General features: G+C 38.7%; 1 protein-coding gene across 5 annotated transcripts in view; it reads left to right on the forward strand.

Moving 5' to 3' along the window:
- The window catches only part of STAU2 (staufen double-stranded RNA binding protein 2), a 165,590-nt gene that overhangs the window by 87,357 nt on the left and 55,197 nt on the right, over positions 1–23,036 (forward strand). For 4 of the 5 annotated variants that reach the window (XM_048938628.1, XM_048938627.1, XM_048938629.1 and 1 more), the window contains exon 13: positions 13,310–13,423. The exons of the other annotated variant lie outside the window; for it this stretch is intronic. In XM_048938628.1, the coding sequence (XP_048794585.1) occupies positions 13,310–13,423 (114 nt within the window). The remainder of the gene's footprint in view (positions 1–13,309; positions 13,424–23,036) is intronic. 5 annotated transcript variants of the gene reach the window in all.

Consider the following 23,036-nt stretch of genomic DNA (forward strand, 5'->3'; position numbering starts at 1 on the left):
CTGTGGGAAATGGCTTAGTGGCCTGGCAGGTGCATATCACAGGTCTCTTCACCATTTCAGTCTAGAAAGCTCTTTGTGTTCAAGAGTCTAAAAGCCTATTTCTTTACAGGTTAATTTTCTCAGATGTATTTAAAGTAGAAAACTGCTGCATTTACAAACAGATAGCTTGTTTCGTGTTTCCCAAGTGACCCAAAATGATTTTTAAATTTTTAGCATGTATTTGTATTATGGTCCAGATGATAACCACAGTTTTGTCTTTTATTGAAGAACATATACATTCTGTTCTGTTACAATGTATTTTTGGATTTTTAAAAAAATCAATAAATACTCGTATGATGTTTCATTTGTAAATGTAAAAACATGTTATTTAGTCTTTTGAATGTTTATTCGAACTTCTTTAGCTACAGGGAACTTGTATTTAAAATGTGATGATTTAATTTAGACTCTACTAAACTGTATATGATCTTTCATGTTCTATTGTAAGCCTTTAATATTAAGTTATTCGACCAGTGTATGGAAAAGTGCTAAAAAAATTACATTACAATTCTAAATATATTTGTAATTGATAAGCAGCAATTCAGTGTCACTGAAAAAAAACAAAAAGAAACCAACAAAAATAAACAGGTGTTTAGCTCAGATTCTTTCAAGGCTTGGGCTTCAAATTACCAGTGATAATTAAACAAAAATACTTTACAAGCAAGCCTTTACAAAGTCTGAATGGAGCATTTTTAGTGCTCTCTTCATATTGATGTACGCTATCAATTAATTGTTTTGCAGACTTTGCCCCAGATGTTGTTCAAAGAGAAATTCATCTTTGGTAAAATTGTTATTTTTAAGTGACTGTGGTGTTTTAGTCATTGTTTTGCAGCTAGATTAGTTAAAGTTATTTTTGGTGACCATGTAATTGCAGTAAGTTATTCAGTGTTTGTTTTTGTTCAAAGAACAGAGAAACTCTTTACAGATGAATAATGTGAGCCTGCATTTGTTACGGAGGCAAAACGTATGTTGCAGGTAGCTTGTGTACAGTAGGAAATGCCCCTGGCTGCTTCCATGGTGAACAGATAGTACAAATGTGGTGCCAAGAATTGGACTCAGTGATCCTTGTGGATCCCTTCCAATTCAGGATTCTGTGATTCTAAAATGAAAAAAAACATGAGGGAGAGCCCACTGTCCCCTGCATGGCTGAAGCACACTTGGCTTGCAGTTTTGGCAGGACTTAGGTATGTTAACTTGTTGTCTGTGGTGACCATGTAATAAGACCTCACACATAGTGTAGTATGTTTCTACTTCTTTCTGAATACAGTGGTTACACAACTGACCTCTTTTTTTTTTCTTTTTTTTTTTTTTCTTTTTCTTCCCACATCTGTTTAGTGGTTAAACATTCCGTTTGATCAGTTGAGTGATTTGAATCTTGTACTGTTGGCCATTTCTGGATGTTTCCCATTTCCAGTAATGCAGGCACACACTTCAGAGGAAGTCCTGCTGGACACTCAAGTCAGGTTTACTTGTGCCTGTACATTTCAGCCTGTGGTTGAAGGCAGCAGTGGGTCTAAACCAAATTCCCACAGCAATATTGAGTTTGATGTTGAGCTTAGGCCTCTCTCTGCAGTAGGCACTCATTTTGTATTGTTAAAGGCTGGATTTGGAAATCAGTCAAGGACAGGATATTACTACTGAGATAGGTATGCGAATCTGAGCAAAATTTGTACCTCACTGAATTTCAAGTTAAAGCTGTAGTTTTGAACTGATCTTTGTGTATTTGCACATTCCTTGCAGCAGGACCACAGATCAAATTATATAATGTACCTAAATACCATTTTCAAAGCTGACGCAGGCACAATGGATGCTCACAGCAAGTCATTGAGTGTGAAATCATCCAGAAAGGTAGATGCTTAGGATTTTAATAAATGCCTGTGCAGATTAGTACCCAACTTCCAGTTTACTTGTAAGCATTGCTACCCTACATGTTTCACAGATTTGGGCTGCTGTCTCATACCAGGGACTGTGGTACTCCCTGTGAACTCACTGCTTGAAGTTATCGTACCTGTACAATTCCTGCCTTGTGCTGTGTTGTCTGATTCAGATGTGCACGGGTCTCAGGACATTCTCACATGCTTTGGATTTCACTCTGGTGTGATCCATAATGCTGCTTTCCTCTGTCTGCTCACACCTTGTGCTGACAGGTGCAAGCACTCTTACAGGAAGAGCAAAAGAGGAAGTCTTGTCTTTTCCAGACTTAGCATAGTATTTGAAGTAACCATCAATTTTAGTTGAGGCCTTGCTGTGACCAACTTGTGTTTTCTCTTTGTGGGTTTAACTTGCTAAATAGTACAGAAGGGTCATTTGTCTTCCAGAGTAAAGGACAGTGACCTTCTCATCCACCCCTACTGAGTTTGTGGAGGTATTTGAATCTTGTTAACAGTTTTAATGACAGTTGACGAGTTCCTGGTCTTTTTAATAATAAAGAGTTTAGGCTTGAAACCATTTCTCAGAGAGATAACTAAGAGACCACCAGGACAATTGGATTTGAGTTCAGTGGAAATTCTTAATACAAAAGGAATGAACAAGGAATCCAACATTAAGCCTGAAGTAAATAATTGAGATATAAATTGTTATCACAACTTCTATGTATATATTCTTGAAACTTGATGCAATGGCCTTTAACTTCCTTCATTAACATTTTGTTCTCAAGTACAACGACTCATTGATGATGGACAAAATAACAATTTCCATTCAAAAATTCTTTTCCGAAGCTGGTTGCAATTAAGAAATGTTGCTTATTTAGTTAAATTAAAATTTATTGCTCTTCACTGGATGGAATCAACTCTCCTTTCGTTAGTTTTTGTTAGCTACATGGCTCAGTAAAATATGCATACTGTATTTGCTAGAGCTCCCTGGGAGAATTGACAGTAGCTATTTCCCTCCTGTTTTCTTGCCTCTGAAGCTGTTTTTTACCTCAGTAAAAACAATACCTTACCCTTTTTCAGTCCAACTTCCAACTTCCCACAGCAAGCAGAACAAATTCTCTGAATTAACTCTGATTATTGCAAGAATTCTTTGGTATGGGTTGCAAGGTTAGGGATAAAAGCAGGCTGAAAAAAGACCCCAAGCATTCCCCGTTGATTCCAGATTTAGATAGCTGCAGATGGTTGGGTGAAAGTAGTCTGAGAAATGCTTGATACTGCAAATCATTCTCAACAGAGTCTAAATGTCCTGTCTTGGTTTTTTCAACACAGTGATCTTCATTTCTGTTACTGCTTTCATTTGAATAGAAGTATAGAATCATAGAATAAACTGGGTTGGTAAAGACCTTCAAGATCACCAAGTTTGATTGTCAACCTGAGCTGCTGAGTCCTATCACTTAATCATGCCCTCAATGCCATTCTTTCTTCAAAACAGGGAGCAGCTTCTTGCTTCTTCCAGCCTTTTCTCCTGGCTCTTCTGCATTGTGTAAAGTGACCCCATGCTGTGCAATTCATCTCTTCTTTGGTAGTTATCTACTGATCCTACTCTGCACAAGTTATAGCTAGAAGTTTAATCATTTTTGGGCGATTGTGACTTCTGGTGATCAAGTGTTTAAGGTAACTAAACTGTGGTAAAATTAATGAAAACAAAGACCTGTCTCCTATGAATCATGAAAGGTCAATATGATTTTGCTCAGAGAGTCACCCAAAACTTAGGGTTTGGGGAGGAAAGTTTCTATGTATGAAGCCTATGAAATGAATGTAATTTTAATTATAAAGTATGTGAGTTGTCAAAGAAAGTACAGTTTCAAAGTTCACTGCAGATGAATGAAAAAGGTATGTTTGGTCAAGAACCATTCATGAGTAATGCAGCAAGTGCTAAAAACTGGAATGTAAACCTGGATGATGCTCTTCTGTCCTTGAGTCTGGCAGCTGCAGAGTGGCTTGTAGCCACTGTCTGCTTGGAACTGGAGTCTCAGCAAATGGTCTAGTGCCAGTGAGTATAAAGATCTCACCACTAGTTCAAACTGAAAAATATAAGCACTAGCTAAAGGAAACTCTTGAAACTGCAGTATCAGTCTTTCTGGCATCATTAATGTAATACAGATTTGAAAGCTATGTCAGCAAACTGTTTTTAAATAAATACTTCTTTGAAGATGGTCCTATCTCCTAAATCAGGACAAACTGGGATTTAAAAAAAATTAAATAAGGCTGTTAAAGCAATTGTTGCTTCATCCACATATGTGAAACCCCTTGAAATAGCTTGAGGGTGACTGTGTTGCCTTTTATTATCAATACCTGCTGCAGCATACAGGCATTGGAATTGGGCTTTTGGATCCTCTCCCTCTACCTTGGTTCTTTGTCAAGTTGATTGGCACTGTACTTGCTCATTGATCAAATGTGTGGAAGTCATCACTGAAAATATTGAATTTTGGCTCCCGCAGAGGGACGTGTGTTCCTATGTGTTTGTAATACACCATGTTCAATGGCCACTACCAGAATCTCAGCAGCAATTTTTGTCTCTTACCAGCAGGGAGCATAAACACCTCCTATAGAAATGGATGACAAAGTCCTCATTATCTTGATGCTTTTCTTATAACCCTAATGTGAAGTTTGCACTTCTACTGATGACTAAACTATTGTGTGATGTTCAATACAGGTGTTTATTGTGGGCTAACCCTGGCTGGCAGCTCAGCACCATACAGCCACTCAGTCTGCCCTCTGACGTGAGCTGGGAGTGAGAGCTGGAAAGGCAAAAGTGAGAAAATTTATGTGTTGAGATATAAACAGGTTAATACATAAAGCAAAGTTACACGCAAGAAAAGTGAAATCAGGAAATCATTCATTACTTCCTTTTGGTAGACAGATGTTTAGGCTTTCCTAGAAATCACTCATAATGGTTATTTGGCAAGAAAAACATTGGAAGTTCAAGCTCCCACTCTCCTTCTCTCCCCTCATTCCTAATGCTGAGCACAGTGCCACATGGTATGGAATTTTGGTCATTGGAGCCAACTGTCCTGATTTTGTCCCATCTCAGCTCCTTGTGCCCCTCACCCCATCACTGGCAGGACAGTGTGAGAAAATGAAACCTCCTTGGCTCTGTGCAGCGCTGCTCAGCAACAGCTAAACATTGCTGTGTTATCAGCACAGTATTGGTCACAGTTCTGAAGTACAGCACCATACAGGCTGCTGTGAAGAAAATTCCTCCCATCCCAGCCAAAACCACTGCAGCTTTCTAAATTTCACTGGCATTTTTACAGTTCTGTACCAGTAAGCAGAGATCAGGAAATTGGAGAACACTTTTATCTGTGTGAACTTACAGTCTTTGTTCTCTGGAGAAAACTTACACTCTTTTATCAGGTTATTTTGTTACAAAATTTCCTCCTTTATTCAAGATTGCAAGTTTTGTTGGAGCAGTAATAGAGATTAGCAGGGAAAGAAGTTTCCTCTGGGCAAGAGCAGCTGCTCAGTCAGGTCTTTATTGATGATTTCAGTGGCGTTTGTGATTCACACAGCACCAGTTAGGAATATGGCCAGAAGGAGGTGACTGTGCATATCAGCCAGCAGCGAGGTGAAGATGCAGCATGGAGCTTGTGGTAGGTCCAGCTTGACCTGGACTGAAGGAACTCAGGTCTGAAGCAAAACTCTTAACAAACAGCATGAAGGGGTGAAGGGGGAGAAAAGAGGCGAGTCATCTCTCACTGTGATTTTCAGGTGAGGCTCTCAGAGGCTTTTTGCTCAAAACTCAGTCTCCTTTAGCATCGGGAGCACAAATGAAGTGGTATGTTTTCCAGCAGTGAGATGATTTCTTCTTCCCTGAGTTAATTAAAGCAGGGTGATTCTTTCCACACGATGTTATGTATCTTAGCTAGTGCACACAAACAGTCTATTCTTGGGATGGGTCTTTCAGTGAATTCAGGCAGCTGGTTCTGTACGTGCAGTTTCATGGTGATTCTATTCCTTGTTCAGCCCTATAGCATTTTGGGCTTTCACACACAGCGTGTCAACAGTATACAGCTCACGCTTCAGCTCTTCACTTGAGTGGCAATCTTCCTAAATTAGAGGAGCGTTCCTGAAAATGTATTCCCACTGGCACTGTTGATATCAAGGACTTTCTATCTCCAGACTGACTGAATTCCCCTCTCCCCTTATCCAGCTGTGGGGCAGGTACCCAGGAAACAGCTCCTCTACACATGCCCTATACCATGCTCATCCTCTGTCAGCTCCGTTAACAGAACACAGCTCTCATCTTCCTCTCATTCTTAGGCCATGTGGTGAGAATAAGGGATCCAGGCCCCCCACCCATTCTTCTATTTCCATTGACTAGGAGTTATAAAACTAATTTCAGTTCCTATTGCTGTGCGTACAGTATTTGTCTGAATCAGTACGTGTGAGGCAAGTAAGTTGTTTCTGAGAAGAACATCTGGTGTTATATATTGCTTCATTGTGCTTTGTAGTGATTTCACTTCTGAATAACTCAGTTTTTCTTATTTTTATCAGGTCTTTCTCATTCTTTCTGGGGAGGGATTGTGTTCAGCATTTTAATTTACTGGTTAAATTACTCTCTTCTACGTCTGTGTTACATATTTTAGTTGTAGACTGCAGGAAGGGAACTGGGCAGCAAGGTGCTCTTCAACATAATTGTGGTTTTTTGTAGCATGCCATGTCCCACGGCATGACTTCAGCCTCCTGCCACAGGCAGCAGAGATTGCTCTCTGCTCTCTCGAGTGCTGGCTCTTGAGACTAGGATAGCTCACTTTGCATGTGCTCCACAGGAGCACCATCTTTACTAATATAAATGCTTACCAGAGTTAGGGTCTAACAGAGGTAAGGTGAGCAGTAGGTCCTGTATATTGTATCCATCATCCTTTAGGCTGCAGCAGCAGTGCCAGTGGCCAATTTTCTCTTAGTCAGAAGCAAGCATCACATCCAGAGGTAGGAGAGAGCTGGGTCTGCTTGGCCTGACTGAGTATCATACATGGCCAAACCTTACTTATCCCCCATGTCACTGAAAACAGGAGCTCTGAATATACATAAGTAGTATAAAATAACTATGTGCAAGTTTCTTTGGCTCAGATACACTGATTTTGCTATTATGTTATGCTATATATTCTCTTTGGGAACTGTGTCAAGTTTTTTTCAGTCTTATTCATACTTCTCATGCTTTTATAGGTGACAAGTGTCTGCCTTGCTATACAGTTAGGAATGTAAAATACTGCTGCAGCAAACTGTGACTGTCTTTTGCTGCTTACTGTTATCTGTTTCTGGCAGAGTAATGGTTTATTTCTTAATCCAAAACCTAGGATTGCATTTTAACGGAGATTTAAGGCTACAATACAGCTGGCATTTGAGCTCTGTAGGAGAAGAGCATGCTAGAATCGCTCAAGATTTACTGCTGAGCTGTCAGTCTTCGGGCTACCGCGTGGCTTCCCCCATCTTGCAGTAGCTGCAGCAGAGCCGTGGCCACTGCTGGGAAGCAGACACCACGATTGATGAGCCCGAGGCGTGCTAATCAAACATGTGTTTTGTTGACACAATGATTGTGTTATATATCACATATGAATGTGCAGACCTTTATCTTTCCTTAATGATCTAGCAAGGGGTCTTTTTAAAATGTGGGTGTTTTTCATGCACTCCTTAGATTTGTTCCACAGGGGGTGACTATTAAACACATCTGACGGGCACGCAGTTAGCCAGCTCCCTGCTGAGATTAGTAAAATACTATATTTAGTAATCGCACTACATCAAGGAACTCCAGCATTGCAGGAAACAGTTTGATTCAATGCTTTTGCTCTGATTTTTTCAATATATTTTGTTAAATTTTCTCTCTTATTTTTTCGTCTGGGGCAATTTTTTTCACTCATTCCTCTTCTGTTCCGCTCTCACAAATGAGATATATGGGACTGTAAAGCAGATAGGAAGAAAGCAAAGTGGTATTCTGAATCTCTCTTGTGACGTTTTGTGTCTAGAGAGACCGATCTCTTGTTTCTTGAATTGGTGAACCTGTTACTTGTTAGGAAAACTCTACGAATAATATAAGGGTTCAGTTTTTTATGTACTAGAATACTGTATTATGAAAGCTTCTGGAATTGACTTTGAGGGAATGGTTTGAAAATAGCAAGTGGATTTAAATGGCTTTTTTCACTACTAGTATTTCTTCACCGATAAATGTGCATGAAACAGCATTTGAGCATCATTTTTTGATTTGGCCGTTTGAATTGTTTTATTAGGTCACCTGGCTGCCAGTCGATGAGTAACAGAGAGGGTAAACTGAAAGGCTGACATAGCAAAGATAGGCAGTTCAACAGGAAGCTGAAGGAAGCTTCACGGGACATTTGTTCAATTCGGAATCACTGTTTCAAAACCTGATTTTTCAGTTCATTTTAGTTGGTTTAGTTAGCTGTAAATCTAAAGCAATCTATGTAGAATCTGAGAAGTTCTGTAAATTTGGGACAAAAGTTGGTGCTTTCACTTTAAGGGGCAGATTTAAAGAAATAGCATCCTTTGTTCTAACAGAATAGTCGGGGCTTGTCAATCCAGAAGATTTGTGCCTTGCTGAACATAATGGCATTTTATTACCTAGTTTATTTCTGCCTAGCATTCTGAGACTCCCGCTGATGCTTTGACTCAGAGTAGTTTTTGGTTTGGAAACATGAACTCCAGCGTCACAGATTACTTCTTTCTTTTGGTAATTCATATATTTTTTTTTTATTTTTTTTTAAGTTAATAAATGTTCAATAAAGAAAGCATTTGGCCAGACAGAAGTTGTGTCTCAAACTGTGAACATCTAAGCATTGCTGTGTGAAAATAGCAGCCTTTCTTTTCCCTCCCTTCATCTTCTGTTGGTGCAGTCAGCCCAGCCCATTGCTGACCATAGATGAGTGAGTTTGTGCCTGTTAGCAGCTCTCTTGCCTTCCTCAGTGATGCCTCAGCAAAACATGGCCCTTGTTCATGCATGAGGGATGCTCAAATCCCAGTGTGCCCACTGAAGACCAGGAGAGTAACTCTTGCATGATGTTAGGGACATGTTTGTAGAATAATGCATGTGGGTTAACTATGGCCGTTGTCTGAAGTTGTGTATTGGTCCATTGTTTGAAACTAGCCCATTGCAAGACAAGTCCTGCAACATTTTTACTGTTTTTATTATAACACTGAAGAATACCATAGTGAAGCTGGATTCGAGAGACATGTATGTATATGAATGCAAAATAAGTGGGAATTTTCCTACTTATGGAGTAAAGTTACGATAGAAGTAACCTTAACTACAGCTACAGTCTTATACGCTGCAGCTTAGTTTTTCCTCTATAAAATAGCATGCATGGTTGAGAATTTTGGCTATGCCATTCCACATTCAGTTGTGACATTGTAAACATTCATTTTATATCTTCCTTTTTGCAAAGCTAAAAGTGTTCATCAAAACATTTCCATCTCTACAATAATTTAAAATATTAAAAACAAGGGCTAAATTTCAACGTGGCTGTAAAATGTCTTCAGATCTTCACATACGTTTCTATATGCACGTGCCTGTTGGTAGAAACCTTGCATGCATGCTCGTGCCATACAGCTTGTTCCTGAGTGACTTAATCTTTTAAAAAGATATGCAGTCGCATCTCCTGAGAATATCAAACATAAAAACATGGATGTATGAGTAAATCCACTCGGATTTTGGCATGTGCTTGTGGAAAAAAGTCATCTAGGATTTATTTCATTGTTTTGATGCCTGGGATGCACTTTGCGTTTTATGTGCAGCAGTTTTGTGCCCTGTCTACACAGAACAATGGGGCGCTGTGTTTGGGATTCCTGAGCGGGTTATACATGATTTATCTCAGACACTGGCCGTGTGCAGTTACCCAGGAGAAAAGCAAGCAGTGCTGTGTGCTTTTCCCAATAAATGGGCACTCATTTAGAATTATTGCCAGGATCTGGCAGTGGCACTACTTCATGCTGTGTGGAAGTACCTTTGAGCAGAGTTACACGTAAATCACTCGTAACAGGCTGAGGCTGAGTTCTTGAGTTTTAACTCAGGAACTTGTGCAGCCCACGCTGCAAACATCAACGCGTTGGCCATTATTTTCTAACCAAATCCTAATGCTGTTCTAGTAAAAGAAATCTCTGCTTTTATCCTAACCAAATCAAACATTCCGAACCTTAATGAGTGAAATTTCATTGCTGTTCAATCTTTAAAGCACATATTAATCACAAAACACAAACACACATTAATTACAAAAAATCAAAGCCTGAAAATTAGGATGTAGATTGTAATTATTCTCAGAAATTTTTAATTTTTTTATCTACATAATATATGGAAAAGGAAAGCGACCAGTTACGGCTGTGGTAGAGCCATTCCTCATGGGCCACACTGCCTCCTCTCCTGCCCAGCAGAGGGGTAGTTCAGGCAGGCTGGGGGCAGCACTCACAGCTCTTCAACCACAGGCACTTAGTAACTTAAATAAGAAAAGGATTACTGCAGTTGTTAATCTTAGCAATAGCTGTGCAAGCACTCTTGGAGCACTTGGCCAGCCTTTAGTTGCTGCTCCTTGTCACAGATTCTGAAGGAAGCACTTTCTACATCTTTTGTGTTCCCCTGCCCGGATAATTGTGATATTCTTAAAGCAGTTTTATAGACAATGAAGATTCTCTCATACTTAGTCATAATAGCACAGACATGTCAGACGAAACATTTACAGTATATTGCTGGCTGAAAATCTAGAACCATCTGCTGATGTGTGGACTATTTGGTAATATTCAGATACCACCATTTCTATCTGAGTGCCCATTCTGCTCAAATCAATAAATACCGCTCCACATTTAGTTGACAAAAAGCTCTCAAACTTCAGATTGCAGATCACATTTGAAGAAGAAACAGAAATAAAATAGTGAGTTTGAGAATGCAGTGTCTGGGCTGATAAATAGTAGAACAGGACATTTAACCAAACTACGATATTAGTCACATATGTGCAAAAAATATAGAGAAAAAAACGAATGTTCCTTTGCTGACTGTGTGAATCTCTAGGCTACAGAGACTTAATGAAAGGACAACATTTTATTTTGTCCCACTTTCGAAGTCCAGTCTTTTGTTTTTATATCACTGTTTTCTATAATTAACATCAAGAGTGTTTATTTTGGTTAAAATGAAGAACTTCAACAGAGCAAGAAATAATTAGAGGACTATTGTCTAAGAAATTATGAAGTAATGGCCTCGATCCATTAAGATGAGGCCAAAAAATGCATCAAGAAATTTTTTCAGGGAAGTTAAGCCTAGAAAGATACCAAAATTCTGAATTTATTGCAGTTTCAACATGGAACTCAAAAGTAGGGTGTGGATCAAATCTGCTGTTGCAGATGATGATGTGATGTGGTACTTCTAATTTTTCCTCAGAGTGTCTCCTGTTCTTTCATCTTGTTAACTTTGCTTTATTCCAGTGAGCATTAGTGTACTGTAACTTTATTCTTATTACTCCCATTAAAAATAAACCTACCGCATGCTAAGCAGTTCAGAAACTTTCTCAGAAGTTTCTGTTTTTCTGTATGCTCTCTACAACGCGTAGTTTTCTAGGTCACCAGATTTTGCCTCTTTTGCTATGTCATATTTGCAGGACACAATCTTCCTTGTCAGTTTTTCTGCCCCATTTCTCCACATTGCTTTTCCACAACACATACTGGTCAGGATATCTAGCTTGCAACTAGATACTGCAGTTGTGAAGTCTTGATAAGTTCTTGTCATAACAGTAGTCCTTGACATTTAAAGAACTTCAGTTTATATATGCAAGCCAAATTTCATACCTTCATACTTCTTTCGATTAATCAAAGTTAAACCATTGTATATGTGAAGGGGCCTCTTGTGGTTTCTAAGTAAGTAGTATGGCTTTTCTGGCAGAGAGCCATAGGCAATTTAGTAGGCACGTACTGTGGGGGTTGAGAGAGGAGGAGAGACAGGGATAATCCAGAAAGCTTTAATAAGGCCTGAGTGAAATTAGTGTTTCTATACTGACTGCGAGAACTTTGCATTCTGTATCCAACTTTTGGCCACAGCTGAATTATTTGGTTTTTGGTTTTTGTTTTTTCTTTAATGTGTTGTCAGTAAATTAATTCTGCAATACAGCAATGATTTGGTTTTCCTCTCACTCAACCAGTCTTGCACTGATTTTGCTTCACTTGAATGATTCCCAGTTTGCACCTGTGGCAGGGAAGATAAAGGCACAGTGAATACAGTATGCATGGTTTGTGAATCAGTATCATCAATGTTGCTAAATCATTTCCACAGGAACAACATGGCTCCTAGTTGTTCTCAAAGATAATTTTGTAGCCCACGTTTAAAGGTGAGGCTTTCTCATGTAACCTTTGCCTGAGATCTATACAGCTGTAAATAGATACTAACATAAAAGGTCTGTCTCCAGCAGAGCTGATCTCTCTTTCCATTTCTGACAGGGGTCACATAGCCAATGTAAATTACCACCATAAACCAAATTCCATCTTTCTTGTAGAACAAAGTGCTTGATCTGCCTGTCTAGAAGCTGGGAGCTACAGAGCAGATTGTAATATTTCAGCAATTCAGCATGAGTGGCAACATGTTCTTAATAATGAAATGCTGGCAACATTTAACTTAATTTTGTCTCGACATATTAAAATCCATCCTTTCTGTAGGGGATTTAAGAACTATCTGAAGGGGGACTGAAGACAAGAAAAATAATTCAAGTAGAAGCAATAGCTTCCTCTGTATTTCATGCAAGAGTCAGGTTTAATGTGCACATCTTGACGTTAGTAAAGAACGAGTTACTCTTAGAAAAAGATAGCCTAGACATCTCAGGAAGAATGCGAATTCTTCACCATACTATCTGTCATTTTGATTTAATTACAAAATCAAATTAAAATATACGACAGTGTGTAGCCATGCCAAGTAAGTTAGTGAATTTTATTAGATATGGCATTTCAATTGAAAAATGAAAACTGTTACTGCCAGGGTTTTGGAGGTGTAATGACTTACATGGATGTTTTATAACCAAGCTACAGAATGTTAAAAATGGCATCTACCTTTGAAACTGTGACTTGAAACTAGGTTCTTGTAATTGTGTAGGTATAACATCTTGAATTCAGTCTAAAAGGCTGTAGGGACTGGAGAACATAGCATTTGTAAATTATCCAACAGTTGACTTAGAAAATTTGGCCCCAGTACAATATGTGACTACCTAGAATATTTTACACAATCCTTGTTTTGTATTAAAGATGAATTCAATGTAAATGTTTGGAATTCTTCTTACAAACTTGTTGAAAAGGGACAGTATTGTAGCATGACTCCCTTGTACAAACCTGGTGTTTAGCAGATTACGTATGTTATTCTGTTATAGGTACACTACAATGATAGACAAAATGGCAAAGAGTGTATGACCTGTTTGACACTGTCTCCTGTGCAGATGACTTTCCAAGGTATCGGAAGCTCCATTGAAGCCAGCCATGACCAGGTATAATACCTTCACCCACACTCCTGTACTTTTATTACTATCTAGTAAGGCCAGAATGTCAGCATTAGTAAATTTATACGTAGACACGTCTTTTGGTGTTTGTATGGCATGTTTGTCAATGGGATTTGCCTATCTCACCATAGTAAAATCCTGAATCTCTAAAGAATTCCTGAAAAGGAGGCAGAACTATGTTCCCTTTTATAGATTCTTAAGACATATTAGGAAAGCCTGAAGAACTTGCTTTGTTTTTGTAGTAAGGTTTCTGCAAAGGTCTTGTTGTATTTTAAATATGTATCACTTCTTGTCTATCTTATTTTTACTGAAAGACTGTGAGTAGCTGGGAAAACAAAGAGGTGAAGCCGTCATCTCTAGCCATCATCTGTCACAAAGAAACTGTCATTTTAGAGGGAAATGGGATTTTCAGTCAGGCTATATGAAACTCCCATTTTGTTTGGCTATTGTTAAAATGTTTAATTCAAGCTTTGGGCGAACAGCCAAGAGAAAAAAATGTCACTCATCACCCTACTGCTTCCGATGGGAACTGAGGGGGACTTCCATTCTACTCCTTTCCTCCTCCATTGCTCTTATGTGCAAAACCAAGATAAGACAGTAATACTGCACAAATTTTCGAAGGAAAAAGGAAAAAAGTACAAGAAAATTTTAAACTGCACCTTGCACCTTTTAGATATTTAGTAGATTGGGAAAAGTACCATTTTTATTTGTCTTTGCAGACCATCTTTAAATTGTGCTATGCTCACATTTACCATACATTTAATCAGAATCTGTGCAAGAAAAGGGAAGTCACCTGAAGAATGATGAGAATTAGTTACCTTTGGGGAAAAAGTTCAGACACTTAGCCATGTTTTAGGTTGATGGTTTGTCTTTTTGTTGTTTTTTTTTTTCCTTGTTTTGTTTTGTTTGAATTGGAAGTCCCTGAGTTAGTTGTTAACATAAACTGAGCCCATTAGTTATTTACATGGTAACATGAGGATACTTCCTGTCCTTAAGTGTTTGGTGTTTTACAGTAATGGAGAGCTGGGGTAAGTCAGACGACTTCAACAGACGTATTCCATTGAGTCCTCATTTCATCCAGCAACTTGTTTATGCTGCTCTAAATCCGCTCAGTTTTTCTTTCAGTGAAGATCGCCTTTTAAAATTTACTTATGTCTCAAATACAATATTTAGACATTTCCATGAGTATAAGGTGGTCCCTGTCAACTTGCTAACAACTACATTCTGGGCTACCAGCCAGCTTGGCCTTTGTCTTAGCATTTATTTAGGCTAGAGTATGATATGTAAACAGAAAAAGACTTTGTAAGCAAAAAGTACGTTTAAGTCATCTAAATAATTATATATTTAAGAAGTCTAAATGAAAAAGTGTTACTGAGCTTGAAAAGTTAAGCACCTAGATATTAGGAAATTCCAGATTATACGCAGCATTAGTTTGATCCCAGAGTACCCATTCAGTGCTAAAAACAGGACATGCTTCTGGGAGGAGAGAGACTGCATTAAAAAAATATAGCTAAAGATTATATTATTGGCTGTACACAAGTGGGTAGAATTAAGTCTGTTTGGGCCATTATGAAGCTAGAATTTCCTAATCTTGTTTCAGTTTGCAGTTTAAGTAATGTTCCTTCATCGTTTCTTTTAGTTATGTAATTTTCCACATAGCTTTTAAAAAAGAGAGAAAAATGATTTGTCATTGCATGATGGGGTGGTTGTTGCATTACTGAACCCACATCACTTGTGCAAGGATTTCATCTGAGCTGGGAGCAGAAGAAGATAATCATCTCAAAGCCAACGGCCAATTCTTGGATCACAAAAGAGATCCACATGGTTGTCAGGAGGCACAAAGTTCTGCTCATCCCTTTTCTAGATGTGAAAGGCGCCCACTTTTGGGGGGAGGAAGATGCTGCTGACAGCTTTAGTTTGGCATGGGGAATGGCAGGACTGGGTTAGCATTATTTGCCATCACATAAATAAATAGAGAAAAAGTAGTAATTAGTAAACAAACAGAACCTACATAGTGTATTGGCCAGGCACTGGAATTAATTAGTGATGGAACTGGATCTCATGATGGAGTGATAAAAAAGTTCCCATTTCTTTTTAATTTCTATGTGATTTGGTATGATTTTACTTTTTACTTTTTTTTCCTACGACTTCACTTGCAGCAGGCTTATGTGGAACCCTTATTTTTATAAATTTAAGAAGCAGAACTGCTGTACGTTGTTAAGCTGAGTTGTCCTCATTTTGAAGTTTCAGATGGAATAAATGCAAGGTAGCCATATACTGCTATAAAACTGCCTTTAAGTCAGTTGCTATTTCTGCATGATCTATTTTGCACTGTATTGTAATTCAGGTGGGCTGCTCACGTGGACGCCTCTAATTTCGGTGGAGATGTGTGATTTGTGAGCTGTGAGCAGCTGTGAGGCCTGGCATAGTTTAAGTTAAGGATCTGTCTCTTTCTGTGTTTATGAAGATAATTATACTCATGTTAAATGTAAAATATCAGTTCTCTAAATTCAGTTGATGTTTTTTGTTGGTTTGTTTGATTGGTTGGTTTGTTTTAGTGGAAAACTGTCTCGGTATGACTGGAATTGTTTCAATGTGAGAAGGTAGTAGAATCTGTTATGTGAGTGTGTCTGATAAGACAAATGTATACCAGAATTGTCATTATGTTGTGGCAAAAAGGCTACAGCTGACCAAATACTTTGACCAAAAAAAAAGAAGCAAAAAATAAGAAAATCAGGTTTCCAATAGTCTGCTTTTGAGGCTGAGTTGCCTTTTGTAGCATAGGAAACTCACTTTTCACATCCAGTGGGAGATTTGTACCCAACAGATCCCAGTGATGCTGCAGTCCTATGTAAGTGTATTACTTTGCTGTTTCAAATTTACCAAGTCTTGACACAGCACTTTTCAAAGTCATTTGCTCTTTTCCTATTCATGGTAGGAAATTTGTCTTTTCATTCCTTAGGCTGTTTTAGATTCTGTGTTCGATAGGAGTAATTTTTTTGTTGTTGTTGTTCCAAATGCTCCATCATTTGAGCAATTTCAGATTGAAACAAATTGTTCATACTGGTACGTTAATGAGTGTGGATTCCAAACATCTGTCTGACAGAACACATTTCATTTGGTTATGTAGCAGTATTTTCAAAGCTATCACTATTTTTTCATTTTTCTTTTGGCAAACAGTAAGAAAAAAGAGCAACATTTCTACAGTGTAACTGTAGAAGTCAAAGTTTGTTTTGTTGGGTTTTGCATTCATGTATGCCTACTTCCTTAGCAGAAGCGTCATGATTTTTACAATACTTTTTCATGATTTATTTCTTTTTCTATTCTGTTGTGCAGTATCTAACTGCATCCTTCTAAATTTCTTTTTCCTTAATGACCGCTATTATTTAGTTGGCTTTTGTTTTGTTTTGTTTTGTTTTCACTAGAACTCAGCTACAAGCTACTTTTACTTAAAATAGTCACAGCTTGTAGTAAGTACCACAAGTTTCTAGAGATGTTCTCCACTCAGTATCAATTACAGGGCTTGTTATAATGATATGTAGGTTAAATTTGACGATTTGTGGAATACAAGAAATCAGAATTAACATAGTTTAAGTATAAAAGTGATGCTTCAACTTCATCTTGAACAGCTTTCATATCTGCACATCTGTTTTGCAAACTTGCAGTTAGTATTTACTGTCTTTTGTGACTCTGTAATGGTTGGTGCTTTTCTCAGTGTTTCATCTCTGAATGTGGGACCTCAGGAACCTAAATACCCCTGTGCTTCCCATAACTGTGAAGAAAATCCTGAAAAAGGGATATCTTGGGTACAATCTTAAGGCTTGTAGAGAAGCAAACAAATTGAAAGTAAGAACATTTGTTTTAAAATGAAATTATTTTTAAAAGTCCATCCTGGTAATAGAGAAAACAGGTTAAGCCCATCCTGAGATTTTCAAAGCTTGACATAGAATACTCTGCCGTTACAGCTGAGTTTTTAACCCCCAGATAACTTGATGTTCATTGTGAGATTACCAGTTCTCTACATAGATTTTAAGAAGCAGCTCAAAGACCAATGCATTTTTTTTTCACTCTCATTTTTTTAGTACTTCTTCATGATTGTGGAGACTTGAACATTTGTTTGTATGTTGAAACTGGCAGTGCTACCTACTTGTTACTAACTTTTGCTTCAGCCAGCAGTCTCTATGACATGTGCTGTTAAAGGAATGAAAATTTATCTTGTATGGTCATATCTTGAATCCATACCATCCTAATTGTATTCATTGCATAAGTTTTATGTTAGATCATGTTTTCTGAATTCTCCTACACATTGCAATGCATAAGATAGAACTTTATTTGTTAGGGCAACAATTTGGTAATGTTATATATAATCATATTTATATTTTAGTATAAATATAACTGGAGAAAAAAAATAAGCGGGGTCAGAAGTAGGAGTGGAAGACCTATGGGTGAAATAGACTTGGTGAGACAGCCTAGCATGGATGGGAAGGCTGTCCTGAAAGGATGCTGCTGCATGGAGCTCTTTCAAAAACTGCTGGTGAGAACCTGGAAAGACAGCAGCAGCAAACAATGAAATGAAACGTGCTATGTAGGAAACTGTCACTGTTGGTTGTCACCTGCAAACAGATGTTCCTGGGCAACGTTAAGGCCTTATGGTGATACCCGAAGGTGAGCAGCTCCTGGCGAGGTGGCAGTAGTTTTCTGGGGACAAAAGGCCTTGGGAATGGCCTACAGGCTTGAGACATTAAAACTTCATCCATACGGAGGTCCACATGTCTCTATTTTCTATGCTCTGAGTTTGTAGAGCATGCTTAGGAACATCATCGAGGGAAGTTACGTCAGCTGGAGTCACTGACTAACCTGTGAGAAAAACAAGCACAAAAGATTAATGGTGCAGTCAGTGATGATATAGAGGATGGGAATTCATCCAGTGCTGTAACCATCCACATCAGAAAAGGAAAAGGAAAAAAAAAAAGATTGTTTTACTGGATATTGCATTAATTCCTGCTTGAAATGAATTTCATTCTGGACTGAAATTAGTGCTTTCTAAATGTTCAGATTTACTTCTGAGTAGACATTTTTTATCCTGGACATAGCAAAAAAAAAAAAAAGGAGAAAATGCTAGGATTTTCTTTTAAAAATACAAGTATTTCTTCTTTCAACTGGTATTGTATGTTTCCATTGTCAGCTAATTTCTGCTTTATCTACTGTCAATTCAGTGCTCATCTCTCTGGGGTGATTTCCTCAATAAAATGAGAAGGATTTAGTATGATGCACGGAAAACTTCTAGTCATTTTCCCAGGGCTGGGTGATTCTGTCACAGCCCCTTCACTACGAGGACTCCTACCTGCTCTTGTGAAACCACCTCCTGCAGCCGAGGTTGCTGCTGTGCTGGTGTGAGCTGGCTGGCTGCTGCCATTTCTCTGACAGCTCCATAACCTTCAGGGCATGGCTAGAGCTGAGCGCCTGGTGCTCTCAAGGAGACAGTTTGCTTGTGACAGAAATATAAACTGCTTTTGATATATAGCACCAAGCTTCGCTCCTCTATCATTGTGTTGGGAAACTTGCACCTCTTAAGGCTGACACTGCAGTCAGGAGTCATCCCAGCAGGTTTAGGTTAGGCTTACCAGGTTGTTGTCTGCTATTTTGTACTTTCTTCCTTGTCTGCTGTGCTCCCCACAACTGCATGAGTGCATTAGTACGCTGTCTCCGTAGCCTTCATCTTCTGTTTCACATTAACTCACTCTGGATGTACGTGACAGAACATTTGCTTTTCCCTGGCAGCAGCTGAAATTTTCCTTGATGAGCCTGAGATCAAACATCTGTATTTGCTCAGAATGTGTAATCTTTCATTTTCCAAAAGTGAGTTACTAATTAACTGCCAAACGGGAACAAAATGTAAACCAAGACACTGCTGTCTCCCAGACCTTTCAGTGCTCTCATCTGGGGCTCCTTGAGCAGCATCCTAATGTGAATGCCACTCACTGAAGATGCAGAACAAGAATGTTCAGTGCTCTGTGTAGGTATGTTTGTTTACACAGTAATGTCAGTGGGGTATAAAATGCTACTGTTGCAGACTGTGGGTATCTTACATGTTTGTCATGTAAATGATGACAGCTGCCTGTATTTTGGGGTCTGTTTCCTACTCTGTTAAAAAAAATATCATGAGGTATCCATGTGACAACTATAGATGAAGTTTCACAACAGTAGCGAGGTTCACAGAATCACAGAATACCTGAGGCTCACAGGGCCCTCCACGTCCAACTGATCCGAATTATGCTCAAACAGAGACACCCAGAGCAGGATGCCCAAGCCCATGTCCAATCAGTCTTTGAGTATCTCCACTCCACTTGGAGTATCTGGGAGTCTTCACCGTGGCTGTTTCCTTCCCTTGACTTCCTCTCCAGCCCTGGCTGTTGATTCTTCTGCTTCCTAAACCACTGAGCTGGTAAAAAATTAACTCAAGTTTTTAGCCTGCTGAGTTGAACTGGCCCACTGAGAGTGAGAGGAGTACTAGAGCCAAAATGAGGGAGATATCAGGACATACCAGATATGACAAGTAAGATGGAATGGGTGGCATGCACTATTCACAGCAGCCAGCCGGTTGATCAACTTCCTATCTCATAAAATGTCACTTGAAGATGGCATGGCAAAAATTAACCCTGTAGAAAGTTGATTTTATTGTATAAATGTTTGGCTTATTTAGCATCTTTGAACCTGTTCCCTGTTCAGTACCATAAAGAAGAGAACAGGATTGCACACAGAAGGAGAAAGAGCAGGATCATAGCGTCTCTACCCTCAAGCTCATAACCTAGAGAATTTTAGCTGCTTTGGATGTGCACCCTTAGTTGTTGCTTGTATTAAAATACCTAAGTGGGTTTTCAGTACAGTGCAACATGTGGAAATGAAAAGAAAAGCATTAACAACATGCAATGAACCAGCTTTCCAAGGACCAGCTGCTTGCTATCCTTTGTAATGTGTTTCTAGTTTATTTTGTTTTACTATTACTTTAGGCTCATCAGGCCAATTGTGAAATAAAAGATCTTGATTTTTTTTGCTGCTGCTATTGATGTTAGGGAAGGCAAGAAGATAAAGGTACAGGAGAAACTTGGGAAAGCTGAAAGTGTCCGTTTTCTGCTTTTCACACTGTGGCAGGATATTCAGCCCATTTGCATTATCAAGAAATCTAACAGCTTTTTCCTTGGCAGGAACAACCAGCGGGAAGACAACAGGGGTAGGTTCTTCTACTCAGTAGTTAAAAATGAATAGACAGAGTCCCACTAGGCAAAAGTTGGTGACAGAGATGAAGTGAAAGTAGACTCCTCTAGAAGCTTGTCTTGCAGTTGGGATTGACAAGGTCTCATCTTTCATCTTGGCCTCTAATGAGGAGCATTTTCTGTCTAATAGCTATATTTGTTTCAGTTTCTAGGTCTGGTAAAGTTTTCCAAGCCTTTTGAATTAAAGCTAACGCTCAGTCAAAATGCAGTTGCCTATTTTAAAGGCACTTCCATTTTAGACTGGTACTAGGAAAATATACACACTACTTTATTGCCTACACTGTACTTTCCGAGTTATTTTTCACACTCTAATCAAAGTAATGCCATATCTGTTTGCTGATATGTTTTTAATCACTTGTCATTCAAATAAATTGCTTACCACACTAATTATATAATTGGCATTTCATCATGCATTTCCTTAATACTTCTACAAGACAAAATAATGGTTTGCACATGTTGCATCTGAAGAATTGTGCTTTTGCCAAAATTGTGTTTGCCACCTAGCTTTCTCACTCCACTGTTAAAATAACATGACATGGCTGGCATTATGCATTCAAGTGCTACAGAGTTTCTGAGCTTTTTGTCTGAGTAGTCATCATACAACTGGACCTACACAGTGCAACCAGGAACTGAATGTGACATCCTATACCCCTTCATTTCAAAGAGGCCAGGATGTCATAATTAATCTTCTGACAATAGAGAAATGGAGGAGGTTGGGTTTTATAAATAATTGTGAGGGAATAGTCATGCTTATGTACTGTGAAAGACATCAGGACAGCAAAACAGACCACTCCCTTCTGTCACTGGTTTCATTTGGTCCCAGTGTTACAGTAAGGGACTGTCTGCTCAGAGTTTTAGAAACTTTTCCTTTTTCTGTTTAAGATAGGCCTACATTCTGTAACCAGCCTGGTGGTGGGCTAGTGTAACTTCTGTAAACTTAGACTCTTTTCCAGCACCACCTTCCCACAGCCAACTCTTGTTATCTGTGTCTACAGAGCTTAAGCACTCATCTGTATGTAGTTTGGCCCATGTCTGTAGTGCTAAAGCACTTTTCTCAGTCTTTTAGACAAACTTGTTTATATTTTGGGCAGGGATAGGTTTACTGGGAGAACAAAGGAATAGTCAAGTACTGGGAAGAGCGTGAAAGTAGTCATGCATACATGCTTTGTGCAGATTGTGGCAAGCTCCTGTCCCATTTGAAGTTCAGTTCTGAAGTTACTCTCCTAGCTATGCAACTTGGGGTGTGAACTGGTGCATGAAAGATCCGGATCTCTGCAGAGCACGTGGAAGTTTGGGAGTTTTGTTTAGAAGCACCAAGATTAAATTCAATTCCTACAAAGTTGTGCAACAGCATCTTGCTTACTTCCTTGAACAGTTTTTTGTATTCTTCAACAGAAATGCCTTGAAGAGAAAGAGCTGAAGATTTTCCCATCTTGATTACTAGTGATTTACCTGAGAAAATGATTTAACTTCTTTCCTACTGTTGCAGTCACTGCCCTGATTATAGAGAGAAGTTGTCAGACAGATCCAGGGAAAAAGGTGTTTCCATTCTTTAGTAGAGCCCCGCTAACATAACAGTTTTCTCTTGACTCCCAAATTCATTTCGTGTACAGTTTTTATAATGTGGAGTCACACAGTGAGAACATTCGCCTGTTTGAGACAGAAAGAAAGGAGTCACCGTCTGGCCTTCTCTCTGAAGCGTCAAATGTGTGGCATACTCATTTAATGCAGGAGCTCCTGCATCCCCAGAAGCTTCTCATGTACTCATTTTCTCCATCTTGTAGCATTACAGACTGCCTGAATTCCAATATTGATATGTCTCATTCCAGCGAGATCCTTCACATATGCTAAATGTAAGAGTGCTTCCAAGTAATTTACTCTCTCAAGGATCCAGTGCTAGAGATAATAAACACTAAAATGGAGATATCGAGCAAAACCAAAACAGTGAACTCTTAAGTTAAACTTTACATTTCATACGTATTTCTTTATATCCACTCTTTCTCTTTCCCATCATTAAAGAGACTGGGAGACCTAGTTTTTCACAGATCCTTACGGCTGTACAAATAATTGATTTTACAGTCCAAAATCTCCTGTCTCATCCTTCATCCCCTCAAAAAATAGTTCAAATTGGTCCAAAATAAAGAAGAAAATTATCCCCGCCAAGAACAATAACTCATTTTGTACATGGGCTTTTGTAGTGAAACTAGAAAATTGGCTGAGATTTACAAAAATTGTGGGAAAGATGATGAATTATTTTGCCTACTGGCTCTGATGTTCATGCACTCACGCAAGATGCAGATGATGTAAATCTTACTCTATCCATGTTG

The sequence above is a fragment of the Lagopus muta genome, chromosome 3 (assembly GCF_023343835.1).
Source record: "Lagopus muta isolate bLagMut1 chromosome 3, bLagMut1 primary, whole genome shotgun sequence".
Classification (NCBI taxonomy): domain Eukaryota; kingdom Metazoa; phylum Chordata; class Aves; order Galliformes; family Phasianidae; genus Lagopus; species Lagopus muta.